The 21,949-nt window shown below is 44.9% G+C and overlaps 2 protein-coding genes across 3 annotated transcripts in view; one reads left to right on the top strand and one right to left on the bottom strand.

The window, feature by feature from the left end:
- Positions 1-675: 675 nt before the first annotated feature.
- LOC123351446 (zinc finger protein 883-like) overlaps positions 676-21,949 on the bottom strand; it is a 35,899-nt gene continuing 14,625 nt past the window's right edge. The window contains exon 4 of the mRNA XM_044990830.1: positions 676-4,378. Coding sequence (XP_044846765.1) covers positions 3,291-4,378 — 1,088 coding nt within the window. The 3' untranslated portion in view covers positions 676-3,290. The remainder of the gene's footprint in view (positions 4,379-21,949) is intronic.
- LOC123351474 (acrosin-binding protein-like) lies at positions 5,527-14,096 on the top strand. Of its 2 annotated transcripts, none has more exons than XM_044990871.1 (4): positions 5,527-5,736; positions 8,051-8,266; positions 12,246-12,340; positions 12,790-14,092. In XM_044990871.1, the coding sequence occupies exons 1-4, from the start codon at positions 5,694-5,696 to the stop codon at positions 13,378-13,380; spliced, it is 945 nt and encodes a 314-aa protein (XP_044846806.1). In that variant the 5' UTR covers positions 5,527-5,693; the 3' UTR covers positions 13,381-14,092. The 2 variants fall into 2 exon arrangements, with proteins under 2 accessions (XP_044846806.1, XP_044846799.1); XM_044990864.1 differs by lacking the exon at positions 5,527-5,736 and adding an exon at positions 7,377-7,775 and having other exon boundaries at positions 12,790-14,096.

The following is a 21,949-nucleotide window of genomic DNA, read 5'->3' as shown; positions in this document are numbered from 1 at the left end:
GGGGGGGAGCCAGTGGGAGCTGCGATCAGCCAAACCTGCAGACACAGCAGGTAAACAAACTGGCCCGGCCTGCCAGGGTGCTTGCCCTGGCGAGCCTAGTACCAGAGGTTGCTGACCCTTGTACTAAGCTCTCTGGTTATTCTTTAGCCACGAATGCCAGAGATTATACATTGCCTTAAAAATTACTTGTATCCATTTTAAATTTGCTGCCTTTTAACTTCACTGAATGCTCCCTTGTTCTTGTATTAAGGGACAAAATAAGTGGGAACCTTCACATTTTATAAAATTCTATTGTATTCTCTCTCTCTCTTCTCAAACGTAATAGTCCTGGCCCTTTAAACCTCTTTTCATGTGGAAAGCTCCTCTGATTCTTCCACTGCCTTTAAACATTTTCTGTTTGTGTTGCCTTTGTTCAGATATGGTGACATATTCATGAATAAAATTACACAAGGCAGAATTCAGCACAGGCTAGACCTCTCCAAGTAACTAAATCTCTCATTCCACAAAAATAAAACCTCCTCATATAGGACTACTGTATGTCTTTATATAAAATTTTATGAAGTACTCCAGGGATGAATTCCTGGTCCTCTGAAGTCAATGCGAGTTTTGCCACTGACCTCAATGAGGCCAGGATTTCACCCCACCTGAAATACATTCAAGAACAGAAGATGGGACAATAGGGAAAAAAAGAGGTTTTATATAATATAGAAACACTGTTGACAGTAGTAAGTGCAACAATAATAGTAATATACAATATAGAGAGGTTTTATGTAAAATGGAAACATTAACATAGTAATAAGTAATTATTGCTAGCAATTATGCGGTGCTTTATATGTTAAAATATTTTACTAGCATTAATTAGTTAAAGGAACAAAAGTATCACATTACCAAAAGGACTAGAAAACTGGAAACAGTCTCTGCTTCCATGGGAACCCAAAATGTGAAATGGGACATCCAAAAGCTTCTTTTGTTTTGTTTAAATGAGAAGATTACATTATTGCCCACGTTTTGTTAGCATGTAGAGCGGGAGACTAAAGATGTTTCAATGTGAAGAGACAAATTCTGGAGATGTTGCCAGGGAGGAAAAGATAGAGATAAACACTTTCACAGTGAGTGCTATGTATCCATCCTCTTTGAGAGCAGCTACTTCACTTCTGACTTCAGTGTATCTCCTGATTTTTGCTTATGGAGGTAAGAGTCCTTTGAACTGAATACAGTAGAACATCACAGTTATGAACATCTTGGGAATGGAGGTTGTCCGTACCTCCGAACAAAGCATGGTGGTTCTTTCAAAAGTTGACAACTGCACATTGACTTAATACAGCTTTGAAGATATACTATGCGGAAGAAAAATGCTCCTTTCCCTTTTTTTAATAGTTTACGTTTAACACAGAACTGTACTTGCTTCCCCCATCCGCTGCTGCCTGATTATGTACTTCTGGTTCCAAATGAGGTGTGTTGTTGACTGGTCAGTTCATAACTCTGAAGTCCTACCATAAATCTCTCCGAAAGAGGAAGAAAAGAAACAGACAGAGCTGCAGATCTTTAAGATCAAAGAAAGGAAACAGCCCAAATCCCTTGTCTAAAACCTGGCGAAGTTACCAGGTGAGAGTCACCAAAAACACATTACTTTGCCATCCACAGTTTAAAAAGTGATGACATCCCCAGAACTGCTTACAATTTGTAATAAACTGAAGGTCTGGCTGAGACCCAATCTGGACATTATTATTTTAACCTTCTTGTACCTAAATAAAAAATAAAATCTAAAAAAAATCTCCCTTTCTATTCTACCACAAATTCCCACTCCTAATCCCCAAATTATCCAGCACCCAACACCCCATCCCTCAGATCCACATTACACCTCCTCTGCACAATCTGTAAAACAACCCACTCCACCAGCACTCAGCTCCCCACAAGTAATTCACTCATTCTTTCCAGAATACCCCAATTTTCTAGCATCAACCGCCTCTCTCCAATATCAAAATAATCAGTTCAATGCCCCTTCTCTGCCTGAAGGGAAAAAGGTATTTGAACAGGGATCTCCTATCTCTGAGGAAAATGCCCAACCCACTGGGCTATGCGATAGTCTGATTAGGGATGTAAATATTGTTTAAAAAGTTAACCGTTTAAATGATTAAAATTATATCATTTAATCTGTTAACTGATTAAAGGGAGAGGGGCTGGGGCTGGGCTGCTCACGCTGGCCTGGGGCTGCAGCTGGGGTAACGGTTAGGGTGGGTTATCTGGTAAGACAAATGTTTACTGGTTAACAGTTTAATATTTTACACCCTTAATTCTGATGTGGGGCTTCCTCAGTCTCTCATGTTGAAGCTGTTCCACTTGTTCCTGGGTAAGCATTTTAACCACTAGTCTAAAAGTTATGGGAGAGGAGGCTCCTCCTCCTCCTCCATCAGGATTTTGAATGTAGCCCGAATCTGCTAGATGTGCTCAGAACATGCCTACTGGCCTGAGCTCTGCAGGAGGATCACCCAACTTCCCCTGGTCTGAGCATCGCGCTGGTGCTTAAGTGTCCAGATGCTTACAGTGAGGTGGCAGGGTGCATTCCCAGAGGCCGATACTTATGTGACTAGGAGATGGTTACAGTGAAAATGTAGGTGCCAAATCAATTAGGTGCTGCAGAGTTAAGCAGCAGCTTACTGGGGGTTTTGTGGATTGTAATAGTGCCTAAAACTGCATCTGACGAAGTGGGTATTTACCCACGAAAGCTCATGCTCCAAAACGTCTGTTAGTCTATAAGGTGCCACAAGACTCTTTGCTGCTTTTACAGATCCAGACTAACACGGCTACCCCTCTGATATTAGGCTCCTTTGTGAATCTGGGCCTCACTCCTTTTTATATACCCCAAACAACTAATGTCTGCTACTGCTTTCTATTCCATATGGCCACTCTAATCCTATACTACGGGGTGGCCAAACTTACTTTGACCCTCTGAGCCACATTTGACAATCTTCAGAAGTTTGAGAGTCAGGACACACCTGCTGGGGCTCTAGGCTTCAGCCCCATGGGGGGCACCTTACGGGGCTTGGGGCTTCAACCCCACTCCTGCTGAAGCCCTAAACCCCAGCAGGCAGGCCCCACAGGGCTGAAGCCCTGAGACCTCCTCCCCACTGGGAAGAAGGCGCTACCCCACCACCCTGCTGCAAGGCAGAGGTCTCGGGCTTCCCCCCAAGTCTGGTAGGTGGGGAATGGGGAGAGGGGGATCTGCGAGCTACACTTTAAACTGTAAAAGAGCCGCATGCAGTTCACAAGCCATGGTTTGGACACCCCTGCTATACTAGATGTGAACGCAAACTGAGACTTTTCCTACATGCAATACATTTATAGGGTTTCTTTCCTGTGTGGATTCTCAAATGCACTTTAAGTGCTGAGCTCTGTCTGAAGTTTTTCCCACATTCACTACATTTATAGGGTCTTGCTCCCGTGTGGATTCGCGAATGCACATCAAGTGCAGAGCTCTGTCTGAAGGTTCTCCCACATTTATCACATGTATATGGTCTCTCTCCTCTGTGGATTCTCAGATGCACATTAAGTGCTGAGCTCCGTCTAAAGCTTTCTCCACATTCAGCACACTTGTAAGGTTTTCCTTTTGTGTAGACACCCCGACGTGAAATAAGTGCAGCGCGCTCACTTCGGGTTTTCCCACATTCAGAACATCGATAGGGATTTTCTCCTGTATGGATTCGGTGATGAGTCGCAAGTGCCGAGCTCTGACTGAAGCTTTTATTACACACTGAACATTTGTAGGGCTTTTCTCCTGTATGGATTCTTCTGTGAGTAATAAGTGATGAGCTCTGTCGGAAGCTCTTTCCACAATCACCACATTTGTAGGGTTTCTCTCCTGTGTGGATTCGCTGGTGTCGGATGATGGCAGAGCTGTCACGGAACCTTTTCCCACATTCTTTACATTGATGAGGTTTCTCCCCTGTGTGGATTCTCCGGTGTATAATAAGCGATGAGCAATCACTGAAGCTTTTCTCACATCTAGTACAACGGTAGGGCTTTTCACCCTTGTGGCTTCTTTGGTGTACGATGAGGTGTGAATTCTGACTGAAGCTCTTCCCGCATTCTTTACATTTGTAATGTTTTTCACCCGTGTGGGTTCTCTGGTGTCTGATAACATTTGACCGCTGACTGAAGGTTTTCTCACACTCATTGCACTGATAAGGCTTCTCTCCTGTGTGGATTCGTTGGTGTTTAACCAGGTCTGAATTCCGAGTGAAGCTTTTCAAACATTCACTACAACCAAAGGGTTTCTCTGCCACATGGATTCTCTGATGCTGAGTAAGGTAGGAGTTTCGACTGAAGCTTTTCCCACATTCAGAACACTGATAGGGTTTCTCTTCCGTGTGAGCTGTTTCTTGCTCAGAGAGGCCTGGGCTCAAAACAGAGTCATTCTCACAATCGGGTGTGTTTGGTTTATCTTCAATGTGATCATCATCTTCAGGTTGCCTGACACTTACTTTCTGGGAAGGGGATTTTCTCTGTCTCTTCCCAGGAGATTTTCTGATTTCATTTTCTGACTTCTCCTGACTCTCGCAAGCTTCTGTTTGGTCAGGACTCTTGGAAATATTCCCTTTACATCTTCTCAACAATGCACTACGTGTTTTCATTTTCCCAGGACCTTCCTGAAGATGAATGCCCTTCTTAATTTTACTCAAAACTCTCACTGGCTGGAATAGAAAGAGAAATGAGACATGAATAATTCCCTGTGCTTGTAAGAGAGAGGAAGCCTTAAAAAAAAAAAAAAAAAAACCAACACATAACCACAACGATTTCCCACAAATAAACCACTCTTCCTAACATTTTAATCCCAGAGCCCAAGTCACTAGACATCCAGATGCCCATCTTCTGCCTGAGTCCCAGAACGATCCATTATCCAGGGGAAATAAGCATTCATCTGCCTAAGTCACCTGTGAAAGCCTAATTTAGTAAGCATGCTCAGAGGCCGCCTAACACCACACAAAGCATCTGCATCACCCCTCCCCATTATAACCTTTAGCCCAGTGGTCAGCGCACTCACCCATGATGTGGGAAACCATCAGTTCAAGTCCTCCCTCTGCCTGATGAGAAGGGATCTGAACAGGCATCTGTCAGATGAGTGCCCTAACCACTGTTTCAGGATTTCAGGATAGTCTAAGGTGTGTCTCCTGAAGTTGTTCCACTTTAATTAAATAACTGAATAATTAAATATGAATTGGGCCTTGTACAATAACTAAATAGTGCAAGCGAGTGTTTATAAGAAACCATACAACAAGCCTGCATGGGCAACTCAGCACTCCTAAAGCCAAACAAACCAGTGCACAGCCCCTGGATTCATAGAAGGCTCTACAATAACATAGCACCAGCAGCCATAAAAGACAGACAAAGAGATGTAGCGCAGGGAGGAAACGAAGGAGAGAAAAGGCAGCAGACAGATAAAATGGTGCATTGGCAAAAGGGAGAGGAGATAGAGTTTGTGATGTCACCAAGTTTGTGATGTCATCAAGTTGCTATTGTGAACTGGTCTGCAGCAATAACCCTACTCAGAGAGTTCCCCACCTTCTCCTCCTGACCCACCTCAGGTAAAAACAGCAACAGGAAAAAGGAACAAAGTGAGGGAAAGGCAAGGAATCCAGAACTCCCTCCATGGTATTTAACACCTCCCACCCCCACCCACATACAATACAAGAAAGATGAGATGTCAGATAGCAGCATGGGCCTTCCTGATTGTTTCTGGTGAGTAGGGAAACGTCTCCTCATCATCCACCCCTGACACTGACTTGTGATAGAGGACAGGAGAGTCCCCTGTTCCCCATCCTCGCTCATTGCAGATCAGGAGCCTTGGCACCTCAGAACTAGAAAGGAGGGGACAGGTTTACATATCAGTAACTGTCATTTAAATCTTGGCTGCACAAAGCACTGCCTCCTCGAGTCCCTTTCTTCCAAATGCTTTAACCTGCCCACTTGTTGACTTTGAACACACACCTTATAGCTACAACTAGAGAAACACCCGAAGCCTGGTTTTTTTCCCCCCAGTCTGCCACATTGATCCTGGTCCCTTCCAGTGTTGGTTAGGCAGAAAAATGTTACCAGTTCTCCTATATAAAAGAATTGAACTCTGCGCAGTAGCCTGGAAACAGGCCAGAGAGCTGAAAAAGTTTAGCCACACAATTAGAACAGTACCCTACAACAGAAGAAAAAGAACTGCAGGTGGCTGAACTACAGACTACAGACAGGGCCAGATGCTTCCCATTACAAGACCCTGCTTCCAGGTGCCTATAACTTTGTCAGACTTCAATGGTTTTAGACTGAAATGTTCCATGCTGGATGCCTGCCTCAGCCTTTTTTTTTTTTTAATTATTATTTATTTCCACCAAAGTGGTTCAGCCGTTTCTGAGAACAGGGTTAAAGGAACAATACATGTTCTGGTAACCTTTTCTTGGGAAAGCTCTAGTGCTCCTGTGCTTTGGAGCGCAGTCTTGAAATTGGCTGGGTGCTAGCCTGTGCATCAGGGAGGTACCGTTGCCATCCCTGTGAAAACATAGGCGCGGGAACTAGGGGTGTGGGATTGTGCACCCTCGGTGTCCCGGCTGCCGGCCTCAGCTCGGGTGAGGGCGGACAGAGATAAGGGGGGTGGCTTTCAGCACCCCCACTATTAAAAATGTTCCAGCGTGACTGTGTGATAACCCACTCAAATATGGCCAAGTTAAAAACCTCTGAAAAAATCCGTTCACTCAAGCTTGGCAGAGACTTCTTGGATTTCAGCAACTAAAATCTCCAAAGATTGTTTTCACAGAACACGCTCAAGCCTCTCATAGTTCATAGTGCTAACCACATGCGCCATCCCCACTGAGCATGCTCCATCCCCTCCCAGCTCCTACACATGACCTGGCTGCATATATGCCATCACTATGGGGGGACTGAGTATGCTCCCTCCAGCCCAGGTCAACAAGGGTGAAGCCAAACTTTCCTTGGAATGGCTGCTCCCAGCTTGGTTGAAGCGGAGCAGCCTGTCTCTCCTGTGTTATCAGTGACACACACCCCTGCTGGTGTCCAGGCCACGCAGAGGATGAAGCCGTCTGATTAGAATGCAGAGTGGACAAAAGTCACCCCAGGAAAGGGAAAGGAGTAGTTTGGGACAAGGAGTATAGTGAGACAGTCTGGAGGCAGGAAGAAGATAAACTGGGATTGCTTGAGCAAAGAGACCAGGACGGGGAGCAGGAGGCTAGGACTAATGGGACAAGGAGACAGGGACTGGGAGCAGTACAGGGAAACAGGGGGAGGACCAGGAGCTAGTTGGCTCGGAGGAGATGGGGAAGACTAAGTCCGGAGATGAGGAGAGGGGATAGACTGGACTGCCTGGGACTAGGTGCAGGGCATGGAAGAGGCATAGGAGACACTAGGTGGGAAGACCAGGATTCGACAGCAAGCCCAGATGAGGAGACTAGGAGAACCTTAATCATGTTCTTTAAAAGCAGTCTGCGTGTGTACATAGCTCCAAGTTTTTTAATGTTATATACAGGTTCATTGAATGTTTGAATGCCCGAGACAGCATGAACACAAATCCAACCGCCACAGATTTCTAGAAGGTTCTGGATCCATTTGCCAAGAATGGGGATTTATAGAACAAATTCTTGAAAGAAAACAATATCCCACAATTCCCTTCCCAGGGAAAAGTGAGGGTGTGGGGGGGTGTGTGTGGAGGAGAGAATTAATAGCACAATTCAGGGCCCCAGTCCCAGAACAGGGAGTCACAACCATCATTCCCAGGAAAGGTGAGAAGAGGTTTCCCTCATAATTCAGGACCCCATTCACAAGGGGTCACTCGCACAGCTATGGACCCAGTCCCCAGGGGATGGGGTTCCTCCCAACGGGTCAGGCCAGGAGGTCACCCTTCAGTGCTGCACCGTGTTTTCAAGAAATTGTTACTTCCACAATTCTGGACCCCCTACCCAAGAGAAAGGTTATACCCACATCTACAGCCCTGCAATTCTTTTCCCAAAGTCTATCATCTGCAGCATTTCACTTCCTTCCTGCTCCTCTTTTGCAGTACTCTCAAGCTGGTGTTCTGCTGCCCACCTTCAGGATGAGGGCCCATTGCTAACTGGAACACCACTCTCAGAGCCAGAGTATGATCAGTTCTTCAAACCTCTTCGTGCCCCTTACCGAGCTAGTGCCACCTGCCTCATTCGTGCCTTGTATGGCTGCCAGAATCCTTTGATCCAGAGACTGGACCAATACGAAAACCATGGAGTCATCCCTCAGGGTAAGGCTGACCACAGCATCCAAAAGCAGAAGGACTGGGGTCTCAGACCATCCGGCACTGGGAATGATTAAATGACAGATGGGAAGGAGTCCTTAGGTGCCTGGATTTATAACAGGGATGGGAAGGAAGCCATCTGCTGATGGGGTTTATTTGTTCTCAGTCCTTCTTTTCCCAGGGGCATAAGTGTGTGCAGTGGAGGGTTTTGGTAGAGGTTCTGAGGGTTATTATCCACATGTTACTATGTGTTTATATTAGAGAAGGCAAGTTTGAAGAAGTGTGTCTTTCCTTCTGTAATAGAACTATAATACAGTTACTCTACGTTACTACAGAGAATGATTTCCCAGGTATCTGCCTGGCAGGTCTTGCCCACATGCTCAGGGTCTAACTGATCACCATATTTGGGGTCGGGAAGGAATTTTTCCCCAGGTCAGATTGCCGGAGAGCCTGGGGGGTTTTCACCTTCCTCTCCACCATGACTGCAGGTTTATACTAGTGTAAATGGTGGGTTTTCTGTAACCTGAAATCATGACTTGAGGATTTCAGTAACTCAGCCAGAGGTTATGGCTCTATTACAGGAGTGGGTGGGTGAGGTTCTGTGCCCTGCAATGTGCAGGAGGTCAGACTAGATGATCATGATGGTCCCTTTTGACCTTAAAGTCTATGAGATAGAAACTGAAGAGAAACAGTCCCATTCAATTACATCACATGAAGGGACACAACTAAATATTGATTTTTTTTTAATAAATGCTTGTATACAAATGCTAGAAATCTAAATACTAAGATGGATGAACTTGAGTGCCTGATATTAAAAGTGGCTATGGATAGAATAGGCATCACAGAAATGTGGTGGAACAGTGATAATCAACTGGACATGGTAATACCAGGGTACAAAATGTATAGGAATGACAGAGTAGGTCATGCTGGTGGGAGAGGAGTACTATATAGGAAAGCAAGCATAGAGTTAAATATAGTAAAAATCTTCAATAAAACAAATAGTACATGGAATTTTTATCCATAGAGATTCTATGTTTGAATAAGAAGAGTATGCCAGCAGGAATATATTACCTGACCAGGATGATGACAGGGATTGCAAAATGCTCACGGAGAGTAGAGAGGTTACAAAAACCAGAAAACTCAATAATAATGGGGGATCTCAGCTATCCCCATATTGGCTGGGTACATGTCACCTGAGGACAGGAATCAGAGATAAAATTTCTAGACACCATTAATGACTGCTTCTTGGAGCAGCTAGCCTTGGAACCCACAAAGGGAGAGGCAATTCTTGATTTAGCCCCAAGTGGAGCACAAGATTTGGTCCAAGAGGTCAATATAGCCAAACCACTAAGTAATAGTGACCAAAATGTAACCAAATTAACATCCTTGTGGGAGGAAAAAATTCCAAAGAAGCCTACCAGAAACAGTATTTAACTTCAAAAAGGAGAACTACACAAAAACGAGGGAGTTAGTTAAATGGTAATTAAAAGAAACAGTCAAAAGAGTGAAATTCCTGGAAGCTGCTGTGATTAATGTGCATAAGCCTTGTCAAGTAGTGTCAGGCTAAGTACTGTTAGGCCTCAAACTTCCGGAAGTTGTAAGAAGCGAGTATAGTAGAATCCTGCAAGCATAAGCATAATCTATCTAGGAAACTTTATAGATTAAGAAGGAAACTCTGTAAAGGTTGATACAGACTTGTGATTACTATGCTCTGCAACCAGACACTTCTTTAAGCTGATTTAGGGTTTTTTAAGTCTAGCAAATTGACCACAACTAGCTACATACAGAAGAGATGAGCTGGACACAGGTGCACAGTTCATAAGTTCAAAACAATCACAAATGCCACCCTGGAATATTTGGCCACCTTGATTGGTTGACTTGTTTTGAAGCACGGCCAGCAAATATCGTATAAATAAGATGCAGAGGCGCAAGAGAGTGTGTGTGTGTGTGTGAGTGTGTGAGTGTGTGAGTGTGTGTGTGACCTAAAAGAGATTGCTCTTTGTCAGGCTCACATACACCCCCTGAACCAAAGGGACTTGCACTTCACTGACTTATCTGTGCCTGGCCAGTGCAGGAAATGGTCAACTGAAAGGTAACGTATCTTTGGATGAAAGCAGGGTGAGGTATGAATTAAAATGGTCTGGTAATGCTCGAGCTGGTTAATCTTAAGTCTGTATTAATACTATAGGTTTAATTAATATATAGTAACTGTATATGTTTTGTGCCTTGCTGGAAACAGGTACAGTGTTGGTAAAGTTAGTAGGTTATAAATCATAGTAGTTTTGCAAGCCACTGTGCCTGTCTTCAGTATAAGTTACCATCAAGTTATCATAAAAGTCAATAAAAGTTTATAAATTGATTAGATAACGTTATAAATAGGTTAAGGCTACTAAAATTAAAGTCATTAGGCACATTGTTATTAGGCACATTCTGTCTGTGTTGCCTTTATAGTCGTAAGTCATTAAAAGCCTTTCTTGAGGAATAATTAGTTGTTAGTTTCTCTTTTGCGGACACTACTCAACCTCATTACATCTGTGTTGGGTGGTGGGAAGTAGCGAACACCCAGAGCCCCACTAGGGCCCTAACAGGAGCCCCCCTAGGGCTCTGATGTGTGCCTCCTCCTTCCATTACTCTCCACAGCTGCATGGAATCTGTTTTAAAACACCATAGAAGATCAAACTAAATGTATACGCCAAATCACAAAAAAACAGTAAGAGGGCCAACATAGGGCCCTATGATCCGTTTTAGGGCCCTATGATCCGTTTTAGGGCCCTATGATCCGTTTTAGGGCCCTATGATCCGTTTTATTATTGTGGATTTATTATTTTCTGATTTTTTCCACTTTTTAAAAAATTAATTCCATCTTTATGTTTTTTAATCAAAGTTGTTTGATACATTGACAGCAATTAAGTAGCCTTACTATAAATGCATAAAAATGTTCAGAATTGGACTGCAATGGGAAAAAACTGATTTTACAGAAAAAATCCTACAATTTAAACAGCACATCCTGCAGATACACAGTATAGGGTAAAAGTAACACATTTTAAACCACTTTTTAAAGTAGCACTCGGTAATATGATCAAACTGATACTGCTGAACAGTAACATGCTCCCAGACAGGAGATGCACACCTCAGCATGGAAGGGACTCCTGTCTGGGAGCATACGAGCCACTTGCACACACTAGCGCAACCAGGGGCAGCTGTGGGTGAGCCTGGTGGCCGCCCCAGTGGGTGGGGCTGGGGGTGGTACAGCTACGCTAGAGGAGCAGTTCACGCAGAGCACTGGCTCCTGCGAATGATGGCCTGACATTCTGCTGCTTTCACCGCTGTGGTTCCCGGCAGAGCCCTGCCAGTCCGCAGATATCCGCATATATAAATTTTGTATCCATGCAAGGCTCTACAAAAAAGAACTTGAAGAGCAACTAGCAAAAGATAAAAAAAAACTAAACAGGAAATTCTTTAAGTACATAAGAACCTGTGGAACTCATTGCCATGGGATGTTGTGAAGGCCAAAAGTAAAATGGAGTCCAAAAAATAATTTGATAAGTTCATCGCGGATAGGTCCATCAATGGCTATTAGCCAAGATGGTCAGGGATGCAACCCCATTTTAGGGATGCAGGTGTCCCTAAAATTCTGAGTACCAGAGACTCGGACTGGATCACTCAATAATTACCCTGGTCTGTTCATTCCCTTTGAAGCAACTGGCCATTGTTGGAAAACTGGGTGGTCTGACCCTGTATGGCCATTCTTATGTTCTTACAATCCTGTCTTGTTTTTTTTTTTTAAATCACTGTGGGTCATGAAGATGACCAGCCAGTGCTGGGTTTTTAACCACTCAAACTTTGGGAGGTTACTGGATGGCACTGGGGTTTATCATTGCCAGATGGGGACCACCCGGCAATGGGGTTTATAACTGAGGGTGAGGGGAAGTGACTGTCCAACACTGGAGTTTTTCAATAAATTTGATTATTTACCTCTCTCTAGGACCTGTATGCTCAGACCTGCCTGAAATTCCCTTCTTCGCAGACTTTTGTACATTTACCTTTTATCGCTGTACTATGAAAAAGTATTTTGTTAAGGTGAGTCTGAACTGTTTCCGGATGAAACTGTTACTGAGGAATGCACTGGGGAGCGCAGACACAGGACATGGCTGGTAGCACTCAAAGAGAGTGGAACATGTGCGGTGGGACAGATGAAGGGAGAAGGCTGATAAAGAATTGTGGAAAGAACAGAACATGAGGAGAAAACTAAGAGAGGGAGCATGTAAGAGAAGGAAGGAGAGGAGAGTAGGAAGACAGACATACAGAAAAATATGGTGGGCAAAACACCATAGGGAAAGGAGTCAAGGAGAGATTTTTTTTCTTTCTTTCTTTTTCTTTTTTGCCTGTCCAGGTGCCTACTTTGGATGATGGGAATGGGAAATATATAATTGTGTAGCAAGCGGTGACCCCATGCACCTGAGAGAAGAACGGGTGCAGGGTCCCTGTGCTTTTCTGCCTTCCTCCTATGTATCTCTGCTCTTCCACAGAGGGTTATATGCCCAGAAGAGATCCAAAGCAAGTCTGGTAGGACACGAATCTTCAACGAAGACGTCACTGCCAGTGACAGACTTTTGCCCCCAACAAAGCCCTCTCCCGAGTCTTCCACCACCACCACAGGACCCCTACCTCCTTCTGGTACAGGAGCAACTGTTGTCAAGGATATCCTCCTACCAACTTCACCCCAAACCAACTCCCACACGAGAATATTCTTGATCTTCTCTCAGAGCCTACCTAAACCACAGAGCATACCAGAAAACTCCCCTGTCAACCAGATCAGAGAGGAGACTGAAAGTGGCCAGCAGCAAGGAGAGCTGTCCCACCCCCAGGAGTCCCATCTACCCACCAGCGACCTGGAAGACCTCTTTCTGCGGCTACAAGACCCCAATGTGCAGCACTGGATGCAGGCAATGCAGGTGCTGCTGGCCAAGCTGAAGCCAGCAGGAGAACAAGAGTTACAGGCTACTTCCCTGAAGCTGCTGATGGCACTGAACCATGCAGACATACAGCAGGAGGCTAAGCCAACAGCCACAGAAACAGTTCAGGAGAGAGAAAAAGCAGCAGGGAAGGAGCAGCCATGAAGCCATGCTGGCTGGTTTATATAAAAGAAGAGTCCAATGTGCAAGCTTCAGTCTAAGCTGACCTTTGAAAGGAAAGCATCTTACATATGGGACTTCCCTGGAACCATCAGTGTAAGGGAGGTGCTCAGGTCACTAAATATGTGAAGTTCTTTTAAGGTTTCCTGCGTTTCCCATAGCCCAGGTGTGGGAATGAAGAGGGAATGCCTGGCTGTTTTGGGTTTCAAGAAGGGTGAATCCCATCAGCTGAAATGGGATGACCAAGGATTCAACAGGAAGAAAGCTTCCCTGTGGAAACAATAGGTCTAAGTGAAGGTTTCCCTCTTTCATATGAATAATTTTGCTATTGTGTCATTCTTTAAGATGGCAGGTCTCCATTCCCAGAAAGGAGGGGGAATGGTGGTGGAGAAAATGACTCATACTGCCTATTTGGGTTTGTATCCTGCCCCAAAAATAAAGGCTGTTCTGCACAGATGAGAGGGGATGTGTGTGTGATTCAGTAAATACATTAGGAGGAAGTCAGGCCTTTCATCTGCAAGTGTAGATGTTTCCATTCAGAGCCAAAAACACACATCAGATTTTTCCTTCTCTAAATGAGACATTCCAGTTGAACACCACAACAGACAGTCTAAAATCAGGAAGGTCTTGCCCTCCAGGGTAACTTCTGGTTCAGGGCATTTCCTCTCCTACAATCATGGTGTCTGTATCTTGTGATCTACTTCTGGAATAAAATATATATAAAAACAAAGGACTAATATTGATTTCAATAAGTGGGCCCACCTGTCTCAGATGGGAGAGCGATATCTGAATCCAGCTCACAAGATCTTCTGCTAAAGTAAACCTGTTTAAAATGAAATCTGAATTTAATACAAAATATGTTAAGGCCTAAGCTTATTACAATCTCTTAAAAACAATTACAGTAAATAAAAAATAAGTATGCTGAATCCATGAGCCTCTATTAAAAACTTTAAATTAAAGGATGCTTTTCTATGTAAAGAAAGAATGAGGGGGGGTGATCTAATTGTTGAGGTTAAATTTTACAAATATGGCACAATGGGTCGTGTACTATATTAAGGGCTTGTTTTGTTTAATACAAATAAATATGCTATTTGGGGTATTTAATTAAATTCCATCCTAATGCAGCTTGACATAAATCATGAGCAAAAAGTTGACCATCTAGTAAATAAGCAAGATTATTCACCATTTTCTAACACACTAAAAATGTACAGTTAAAAAGAAACTGAAAATATTAAGCTACATAATTGCTTAAATAAATCTATATAGTTATAGTGTATCTCTTAGGTAGCAAAAAATGTATCAAATCTAGTATAAAGGTTCTATTTAATTGTAAACCAACTTAGTTTAATGGTTATATCTACCAAGGAGAATACACCTTTCTTTAGAAAAATAACTGAAATACAAATGAAAAAGTTGATTAAAATCAATTATTTAAAAGTGCAGCTCTCCACTTGGTGATTTAAATCATCCACCCTGATCTCAGAGTCTTCGATTAAAGAGAAAAAAAAAAAAAAAAGGTTTCTAGCCTTGGTGGTTGTGGAGAAATGCTTGAAAATATGACCCCGAAAGATTCAAAACCAGAGGGCAAACAAAAAGATTCCAAAGTTACTTTTAAATTCTCATGATTTTTAAGCCAATCTCATAATTTTTAAGTAGTTGGGGCTGGCAATACCGATTATACGTGCAAAGATGAAGTGTGAGAACGACTCAGTAACTGCCTAAATTTGAAGTGTTTTGATGCCCCTTTTCAGCAAATCCCACAGTTCTTTGGAAAATTCACTTCATTTTGTTGCCAAAAGTGGGTGCTGAGCATATTTGAACATATGGCCTGAGGTGTTTTTAGTCCACGTGATCGAATCTTCTTATAGTTTTCAAAACGCTCTGAAAATCTATATGCGTAGTGAGATTACCTCAAATGCTGGTATGCCACAACTGGAGTATGGGGTATTCTTACTGGTGCAAATTTGGAGTAATGTGGTCTAGGGGTTCCTCAGATACAACTTCCCCCCAACAAATGAGTGGATTTGAATATTCAAGTTGCTCTAAAACCCACAACAGGGGGCTAGGGAAGACTTTGGGAAAGAAGGAAGGAAGGAAGAACACCCACTGAGAGGAATGGGTCAGCTCACATGGCTCAGAGCTATCAGTGGCTGGCTACATTCATCTCCATGGGGGGGTTCCGATTCATCCGGGAACATCCCATTGAGATGAATAAACTACTTCACACCACTGCAATCCTGTAATGCTGAAAAGGGCTATGCAGAGCCCTCTTCCCCCCCACCACTAGTCTCTGAAATGCGAGTACAAAGTCCAGGACTCCCATCCACTCCACCTTGCTGCTTCCAACCAGTAGATCATGCCTTCCTCTCAGCCCATAGGTTATCACCTTCCCTCCTCAAGACCAATTCAGCTCAGGGGAACATGGAGGGGCTAGGGCAGTGGTTCTCAAATTTTTATACTGGTGACCCCTTTCACATAGCAAGCCTCTGAGTGCGACCCCCTTATAAATTAAAAACACTTTTTAATATATTTGACACCATTATAAATGCTGGACGCAAAGCGGGGTTTGGGGTGGAGGCTGACAGCTCGCGACCTCCCATGTAATAACCTCACAACCCCCTGAGGGGTCCCAACCCTCAGTTTGAGAACCCCTGGACTAGGAGGAGGACACAGTTGATAGCCAAATAGCAGTGAGGTGTTCTCATGAAGCCTCCTTGTGCCTCCCCACAGATGCCCCCTCCCTCCCACCACTTCCTCAAAAACCACTGAATTGAGATTAACAGGAAGTCTTCCTTTGACTTCAAAGGGCAGGCCTTCACTGGCCAAAACCACTTTTAGCCAGTTCCAAAGTAATGGCTCAAGTTGCCTGCAGGTCTGATCTGCATCACAGCTCCAGCCAGTTACGATTTTAAGACTGCTTACAGTCTGGGGGGAAAGCTTCCTCAGTGCACACTGGACCAAAAAGCCAAAAATCTAGGCAGGCAAACATACAGGCGGACCATGGGGATAAGGCTCCAGCATAATGGTGCATTGTAAGTTTCACCACTGTTGCTGCCATCTAACATGCTTTTTTTTACCTTCAGAAAGTATTGTTGGTTCTTCACATTTCCATGCCCTAGCTTTTTATTTTAAAGCATTTATAGCTCATCCCGCCCCATGCTGAGCTGCCTGCTGCTAGTTATTTTCACCTTTTCTGCTGCTATGTTTGTTTGCTTTTAATAAACAAACCTCCATACGACCCCAATGTACTATATTTCCTCTAGGCCAGTTTCACCTAACCACAGTTCTCTCCCGCCATCCCCCATTTCCCTGAACCCCTAATAACCTTTAAACCACCTCCCTCTACACCCACTTCCTCCTTTCTGCTGTAACCCATCTGCTCCCCCAAATTTCTCCAAACTTCCTTCTACTTTTCCCCAGAGCTGAGCTGGCTAGTGGGGGGCCTGGGGACCCTGCCCGACTTTTCTTCTTTCTTTCTGAGACGTGGCTCCTGTTTCAGTTCCCCCTTCGGAGCAGGCAGCTCCCAGAGGCACCGATTTGTTGGCCTCGCCCCCTGCCTGCCGGGGCTCTTCCCGCACCCCTCAGTCCAGACCCCCCACACTCACCGCTGCGCAGGATCCGAATTACCCCCTTCCTGGGCCCGCGCCACCAGGGTCCATGTGCGCTCGCTGCCAGCGCTGCGGGTTCCCAGCGAGCGGACTGACTGCGGGGAGGGAAGCGGAAGCTGTTCGCTATGAAATTCCCCTCCCCCTGCGCAGGACTTTGCAGTCCTCTCTACCAGCTGGAGGCTTTGCCAGCTCGATGGTTTTAATCCTTAACTCCCCAGACCGAAGCCGAACTAGTTTCTTTGGCTTTTCTTCCCTGCTAATCTCTCACTGGCCTTCCCAGCGCAAACCCCACACGTGGTTCCCGGCTGGAGTCCTTCCTCCCCCACCATCAGTGTCTCCCGTACATCCCCAGGAGCAAGAGTGAGCAGAAATAACTATTTACACTATGTCTCTAGCTATGTCATCTGGGTTTCACTACTGGTTTTTGCAAACTGACTCTAGTTCGGGTGCCCATGCTACAAACCCAACTCTCCAGTGCAGTGCAGACATACCGTAAAGGAGAAGTCCCATACATATTTTCCACATCTCTTAATACGGGTCACATTGCGTCCCCTGTAGGGGCTTTGACAAGCAGAGAGGTGCAGATTTGATCACTGGTCCCTGGATAGATTTTACAACAGTCTCAGCTAGGGTGGTACTTACCCTTTAGGCAAACCTTGTCAAGAGGTTGCCTAGAGCAGAGGGTCTCAACCAGAGGACGTGTAACCCTGAGGGTATAGAATCATAAAATATCAGGGTTGGAAAGGAGCTCAGGAGGTCATCTAGTCCAACCCCCGATCAAAACAGGGCCAATCCCCAGATTTTTGCCCCAGATCCCTAAATGGCCCCCTCAAGGATTGCACTCACAATCCTGGGTTTAGCAGGCCCATGCTCAAACCACTAAGCTATCTCTTCCCCCAAATGCAGACATCCTCCAGAGGGTACATCAATTCAGCTAGACATCTGCCTAGTTTTAACACAGGATACATAGAAAGCACTATCAAGGTCAGTACAAACTAAAATTTCACACAATGACTTGTTTCTACAGCTCTATATACTACTATACACTGAAATATAAGTACAATATTTATATTTCAATTGGTTTATGTTATAATAATAGTGAGATGTGAGACTTTGGTATTTTTATGTCTGATTTTGTAAGCAAGTAGTTTTTAAGAGAGGTAAAACTTGGGGGTACGCAAGCCCAATCCGACTCCTGAAAAGGCTACAGTAGTCAGGAATGGGTGAGAGCCACTGGTCTGAGGCTCCACTCTCCTGCTGGGTCTAAGGTTTTCTGCACTCATCATGGTCCCTGCATCTCGCCTGTTGGGGGTCAGTAGCCAACACAGGCTCGCAGTGCTATGGCAGCAGGCAGCTGGGATGGAGCAGTTTCTAACTCCCCAACTGGATTCCCGTCTCCTCCCCTCCCCCAAGGCAATAATCAGGCCAACCCGCTGACTAACTGGGTTTGAAACGTTTGGTTTTTGCGAGGAGAAACCGCAGCAATTACTGTGCTCTATTGAACCGGCGATCGAGGGATTACCACGCACCGCAGTTGGCTTCGCTGCAGCAGCCGCACGCAGAGTTTGTGCAAGCGCGGGTGCAACAAACGCCAGCGCCGCCCGTAAGGACAGCGGGAAATGCACACAACCCCCAAGCCTCCCGCCAAAGCACCTGTGACAAGGCGTTAGCTGGCCAGGGGCGGCTCTAGAAATCAGGCTGCCCCAAGCAGCGCGGTGCGCTGCGCCGCCCTTCCCCGGTCCCGCGGCGGGTCCCCTCTTCCCGCGGCTCCGGTTGAGCTCCCGGAGGCATGCCTGCGGCAGGTCAACCGGAGCCGCGGGAAGAGGGGACCCGCCGCAGTCATGCCTGCGGCAGGTCCACCGGAGCCAAATGCCGCCGCCCCCCCCGGGAAAGGGCCGCCCCACGCGCCTGCTTGGCGCGCTGGGGTCTAGAGCCGCCCCTGTAGCTGGCCAAGGCTCGGGAAGGAGCTTTCCGCTCGGTCCGTATATACGTACCCAGGGCGGGCCGTGGATGTTCCCAAGCGCCGGCGACAGCCCCCACTTGCTACCCTGGATAGAGCAGGAAAACCCGCCGCAGGAAATTGCAAGGCCCGGTCACATGACAAGTGAATCGCTGTGACATGCGCCCTCTGGTGAGTCGGGAAGAAGGAACTTGATGACTCAGGGGCACTGATGTAAGGAAGTCACTTGCTCTCCTCTCACCCCTCCCCGGTCACCTACACCATTAAAAAAGAGTCCTTTCTTTCTTAGCAAAATTGCTATGGCGGCAGGCAGCTGGCATAAGTGTGACTGGCAAAACTTTCTAGGATAGCAAGTACTGGGTTGGAGGCAACATTGCTGCTGACACCAGGGAAATCAGATTGACCGATCCAGATGCCTCAGGCACACACAGCTTCTTACGGGCGACGACTTTACAGCGAGAGAGCATAAGCTCATGTATGTTGCCCGTCTAGAACTTCCTCTGCCTTTCATCTGAAAACGAAGCCACTTCTCCTTTGTGGGATATGCAGCTACCTTATCAAATGCCACTGGCACACATGAAACAGGTGTTCCCCACTCAGGCCCTGCTGCTTTGGTGATAAACCCAGTGTTCAGGCACAGGGTTACTAGAGAAGGGGCAAAGCTAAGTCAGGGCAGAGTGGGAAGCGTCCCCGAGGCTGCAGGAAGGATACTATCGAGTCAGAGTTCATTTCTGTAGTGGCTGAGGGCTGCAAATTGCCACACAATTTATCTATTTACCAAGCTGTCCCATAAACCCACTGAAATGGCCTTTCTACTCCACCTGCCATTCCACCTTTCTTCTCTCTGTGTTGCTCTGTTTCCCCACCAAGAGGGAATGTAATGGGTTTCTTGCAGGTTGTGAAGAGCGACTTAAGTTTTCCACAACAGGGTCAGATTTATCAAGATGTTGTCCATTATTTTAACACTACTTCGAAAATGTCAACCTTTACACCCAAAATAAATACACGCGGTCAATGCATCTTGTTGTTTATCTGGATACTGGATGTTCAATAATGTCCTTAAATTCATGCTTTCCGACTGCATTGATCACACCATTTTATTGGAGGTTGCATCATTAGAAACCCTGTGCAGCACCTCTCTTCCATGTATATTCTTAGTGTGATAAAGAGATAAGCTTAAGAGAAGACAGAAATAGTATAAGTGCAACAAAAACTGTCCCATTCCTTACCCTTAAGCTCTACATCATTCCACCACTCTATAAAAAATAAAAGCTAAGACCTGCTAACCCTATTGCCTAGTAAAGATTTCACTGGCCAGCTGGCAAGGGGCAATCCAAGATTCCTAGCAACCAAGTCCTTAGTGGGAGCAAACATCCACAACCCCTCTTAGAATAGTTTAATTAGTCTGCTTTGTGATGTCTCTAGGAAAGATCTCCAGTCCCACTGTTTGCAGCAATTACAGCTGGTCATGACAGTCAAGGATCTTTTCCATTGGGGATCCAACACTGGTACAAAAAAAAAAAACCCTTCTGCTTCTTCCTGCTGACACCGTCTCTGAGATCATAGAAGTGTAGGACTGGAAGGGACCTTGAGAGGTCATCTAGCTCTGTCCCGTGCACTCAAGGCAGGACTACATAATTACAACACCATTCCTGACAGGTGTCAAATGTTCAGTTTCTGCAGAGGTTTATGTATCCCTTACCTTCATTAAAACTTTCCCCTTTGCATTACCACCCATCTGTGGCCAGGAAAGACAGAATGTATCAGATAACAAAAAGTGCCTTTTCCTCACCCACTTTACTCCTCAATCCTATTGTGATCCTTAATGTTACCTTGAACCAAGTCCCATAACTTCCCCCACCCCTCACGTTACTGGTGAGAAAAGGTTAAGTTACTGAAAACTATATAGTGTTCATTCCACACACCTACACACACAAAATCCCTGCTACACTGGAATTAAAGTTGACACATACTAAAAAGACTTACAATACCATAGTTATGAAAAAAACAAGTGTTAGAAGTTCAGAGTTTAGTCTTAAGGGTGACCTATAATGGAAGAAAAATGGATCTGTACCTTTTCTGCTTCTTTATGATGTGTAAGGACAGCATTATAGATTCCCCATATTCTGCACCAGAAGATTTTAGTCTCCCACCTGCTTTTTACTTTAGAAGTATTGGGATAATCAAATCTAGTCTTCCCTATTAGACTCCTTGGATGCCTCACACGTGGGTTAGTGTCTTTCTCAGACCCTTTGTGAAGGTGCCTTAACAAGGAAGCCTCCCAAGACACCTGTTCACCAAAGTTCTAAATAGGTGTTCAAACAAGCAAACCACACACACAAAAACCCAATTCAGAAGGCAGAGTTTTAATCAACCTCTCCACACACACACCAAATTCCACATATCAAATTCCCTTCTCAGTGAATCAAGTTTCAGTAGCATGGTTTCTCTGATTAAGATTTTCAAAGCGGACTAGGAGAGTTAGATTTTAAAAGCAGACTAGGAGAGTTAGCTACACAACTCCCATGGAAGCGAGTAAGTGTACTGTGGCTAAATCCTTCAGTCCAGTGAAAATCTCAGCTATTTGTTCACCACACATCCAGGGTAGACAAGGCCTGAGTTTCTAATTTAATAGCATATATTACTTTAAAGACTCTAAACATCTCAAAGAAATCAAAAGAGTGGGAAAAAGCCAATTTTTTTTCCTCTGCAAGTTTAACTTTATAAGAAATCCAAACATTTGAAATTTTGGAAAGACAGACAATTTGTCACCCAAACACCTTAACTCTGCTCCCACAGTGATGCTCTGAGAACAAGCAGAGTCCAGTGATCCATGATCACAAAACTAGATTTTTTTTTTACTTGTATTTGTATAGTGCACCCTTCATACAGGTGCACGCAGGTCAGAGGTTTTCTTTTCTAATTCCTGATCAAACAACTTATTGAAAGCAATCATTTCCCAGTACACAGATTCCATGCATCACTG

Source organism: Mauremys mutica, chromosome 1, assembly GCF_020497125.1.
Source record: "Mauremys mutica isolate MM-2020 ecotype Southern chromosome 1, ASM2049712v1, whole genome shotgun sequence".
NCBI classification, from domain to species: Eukaryota; Metazoa; Chordata; order Testudines; family Geoemydidae; genus Mauremys; species Mauremys mutica.
Note: the sequence above shows the minus strand (reverse complement) of the source record. Positions and strands in the feature narration are given on the sequence as shown.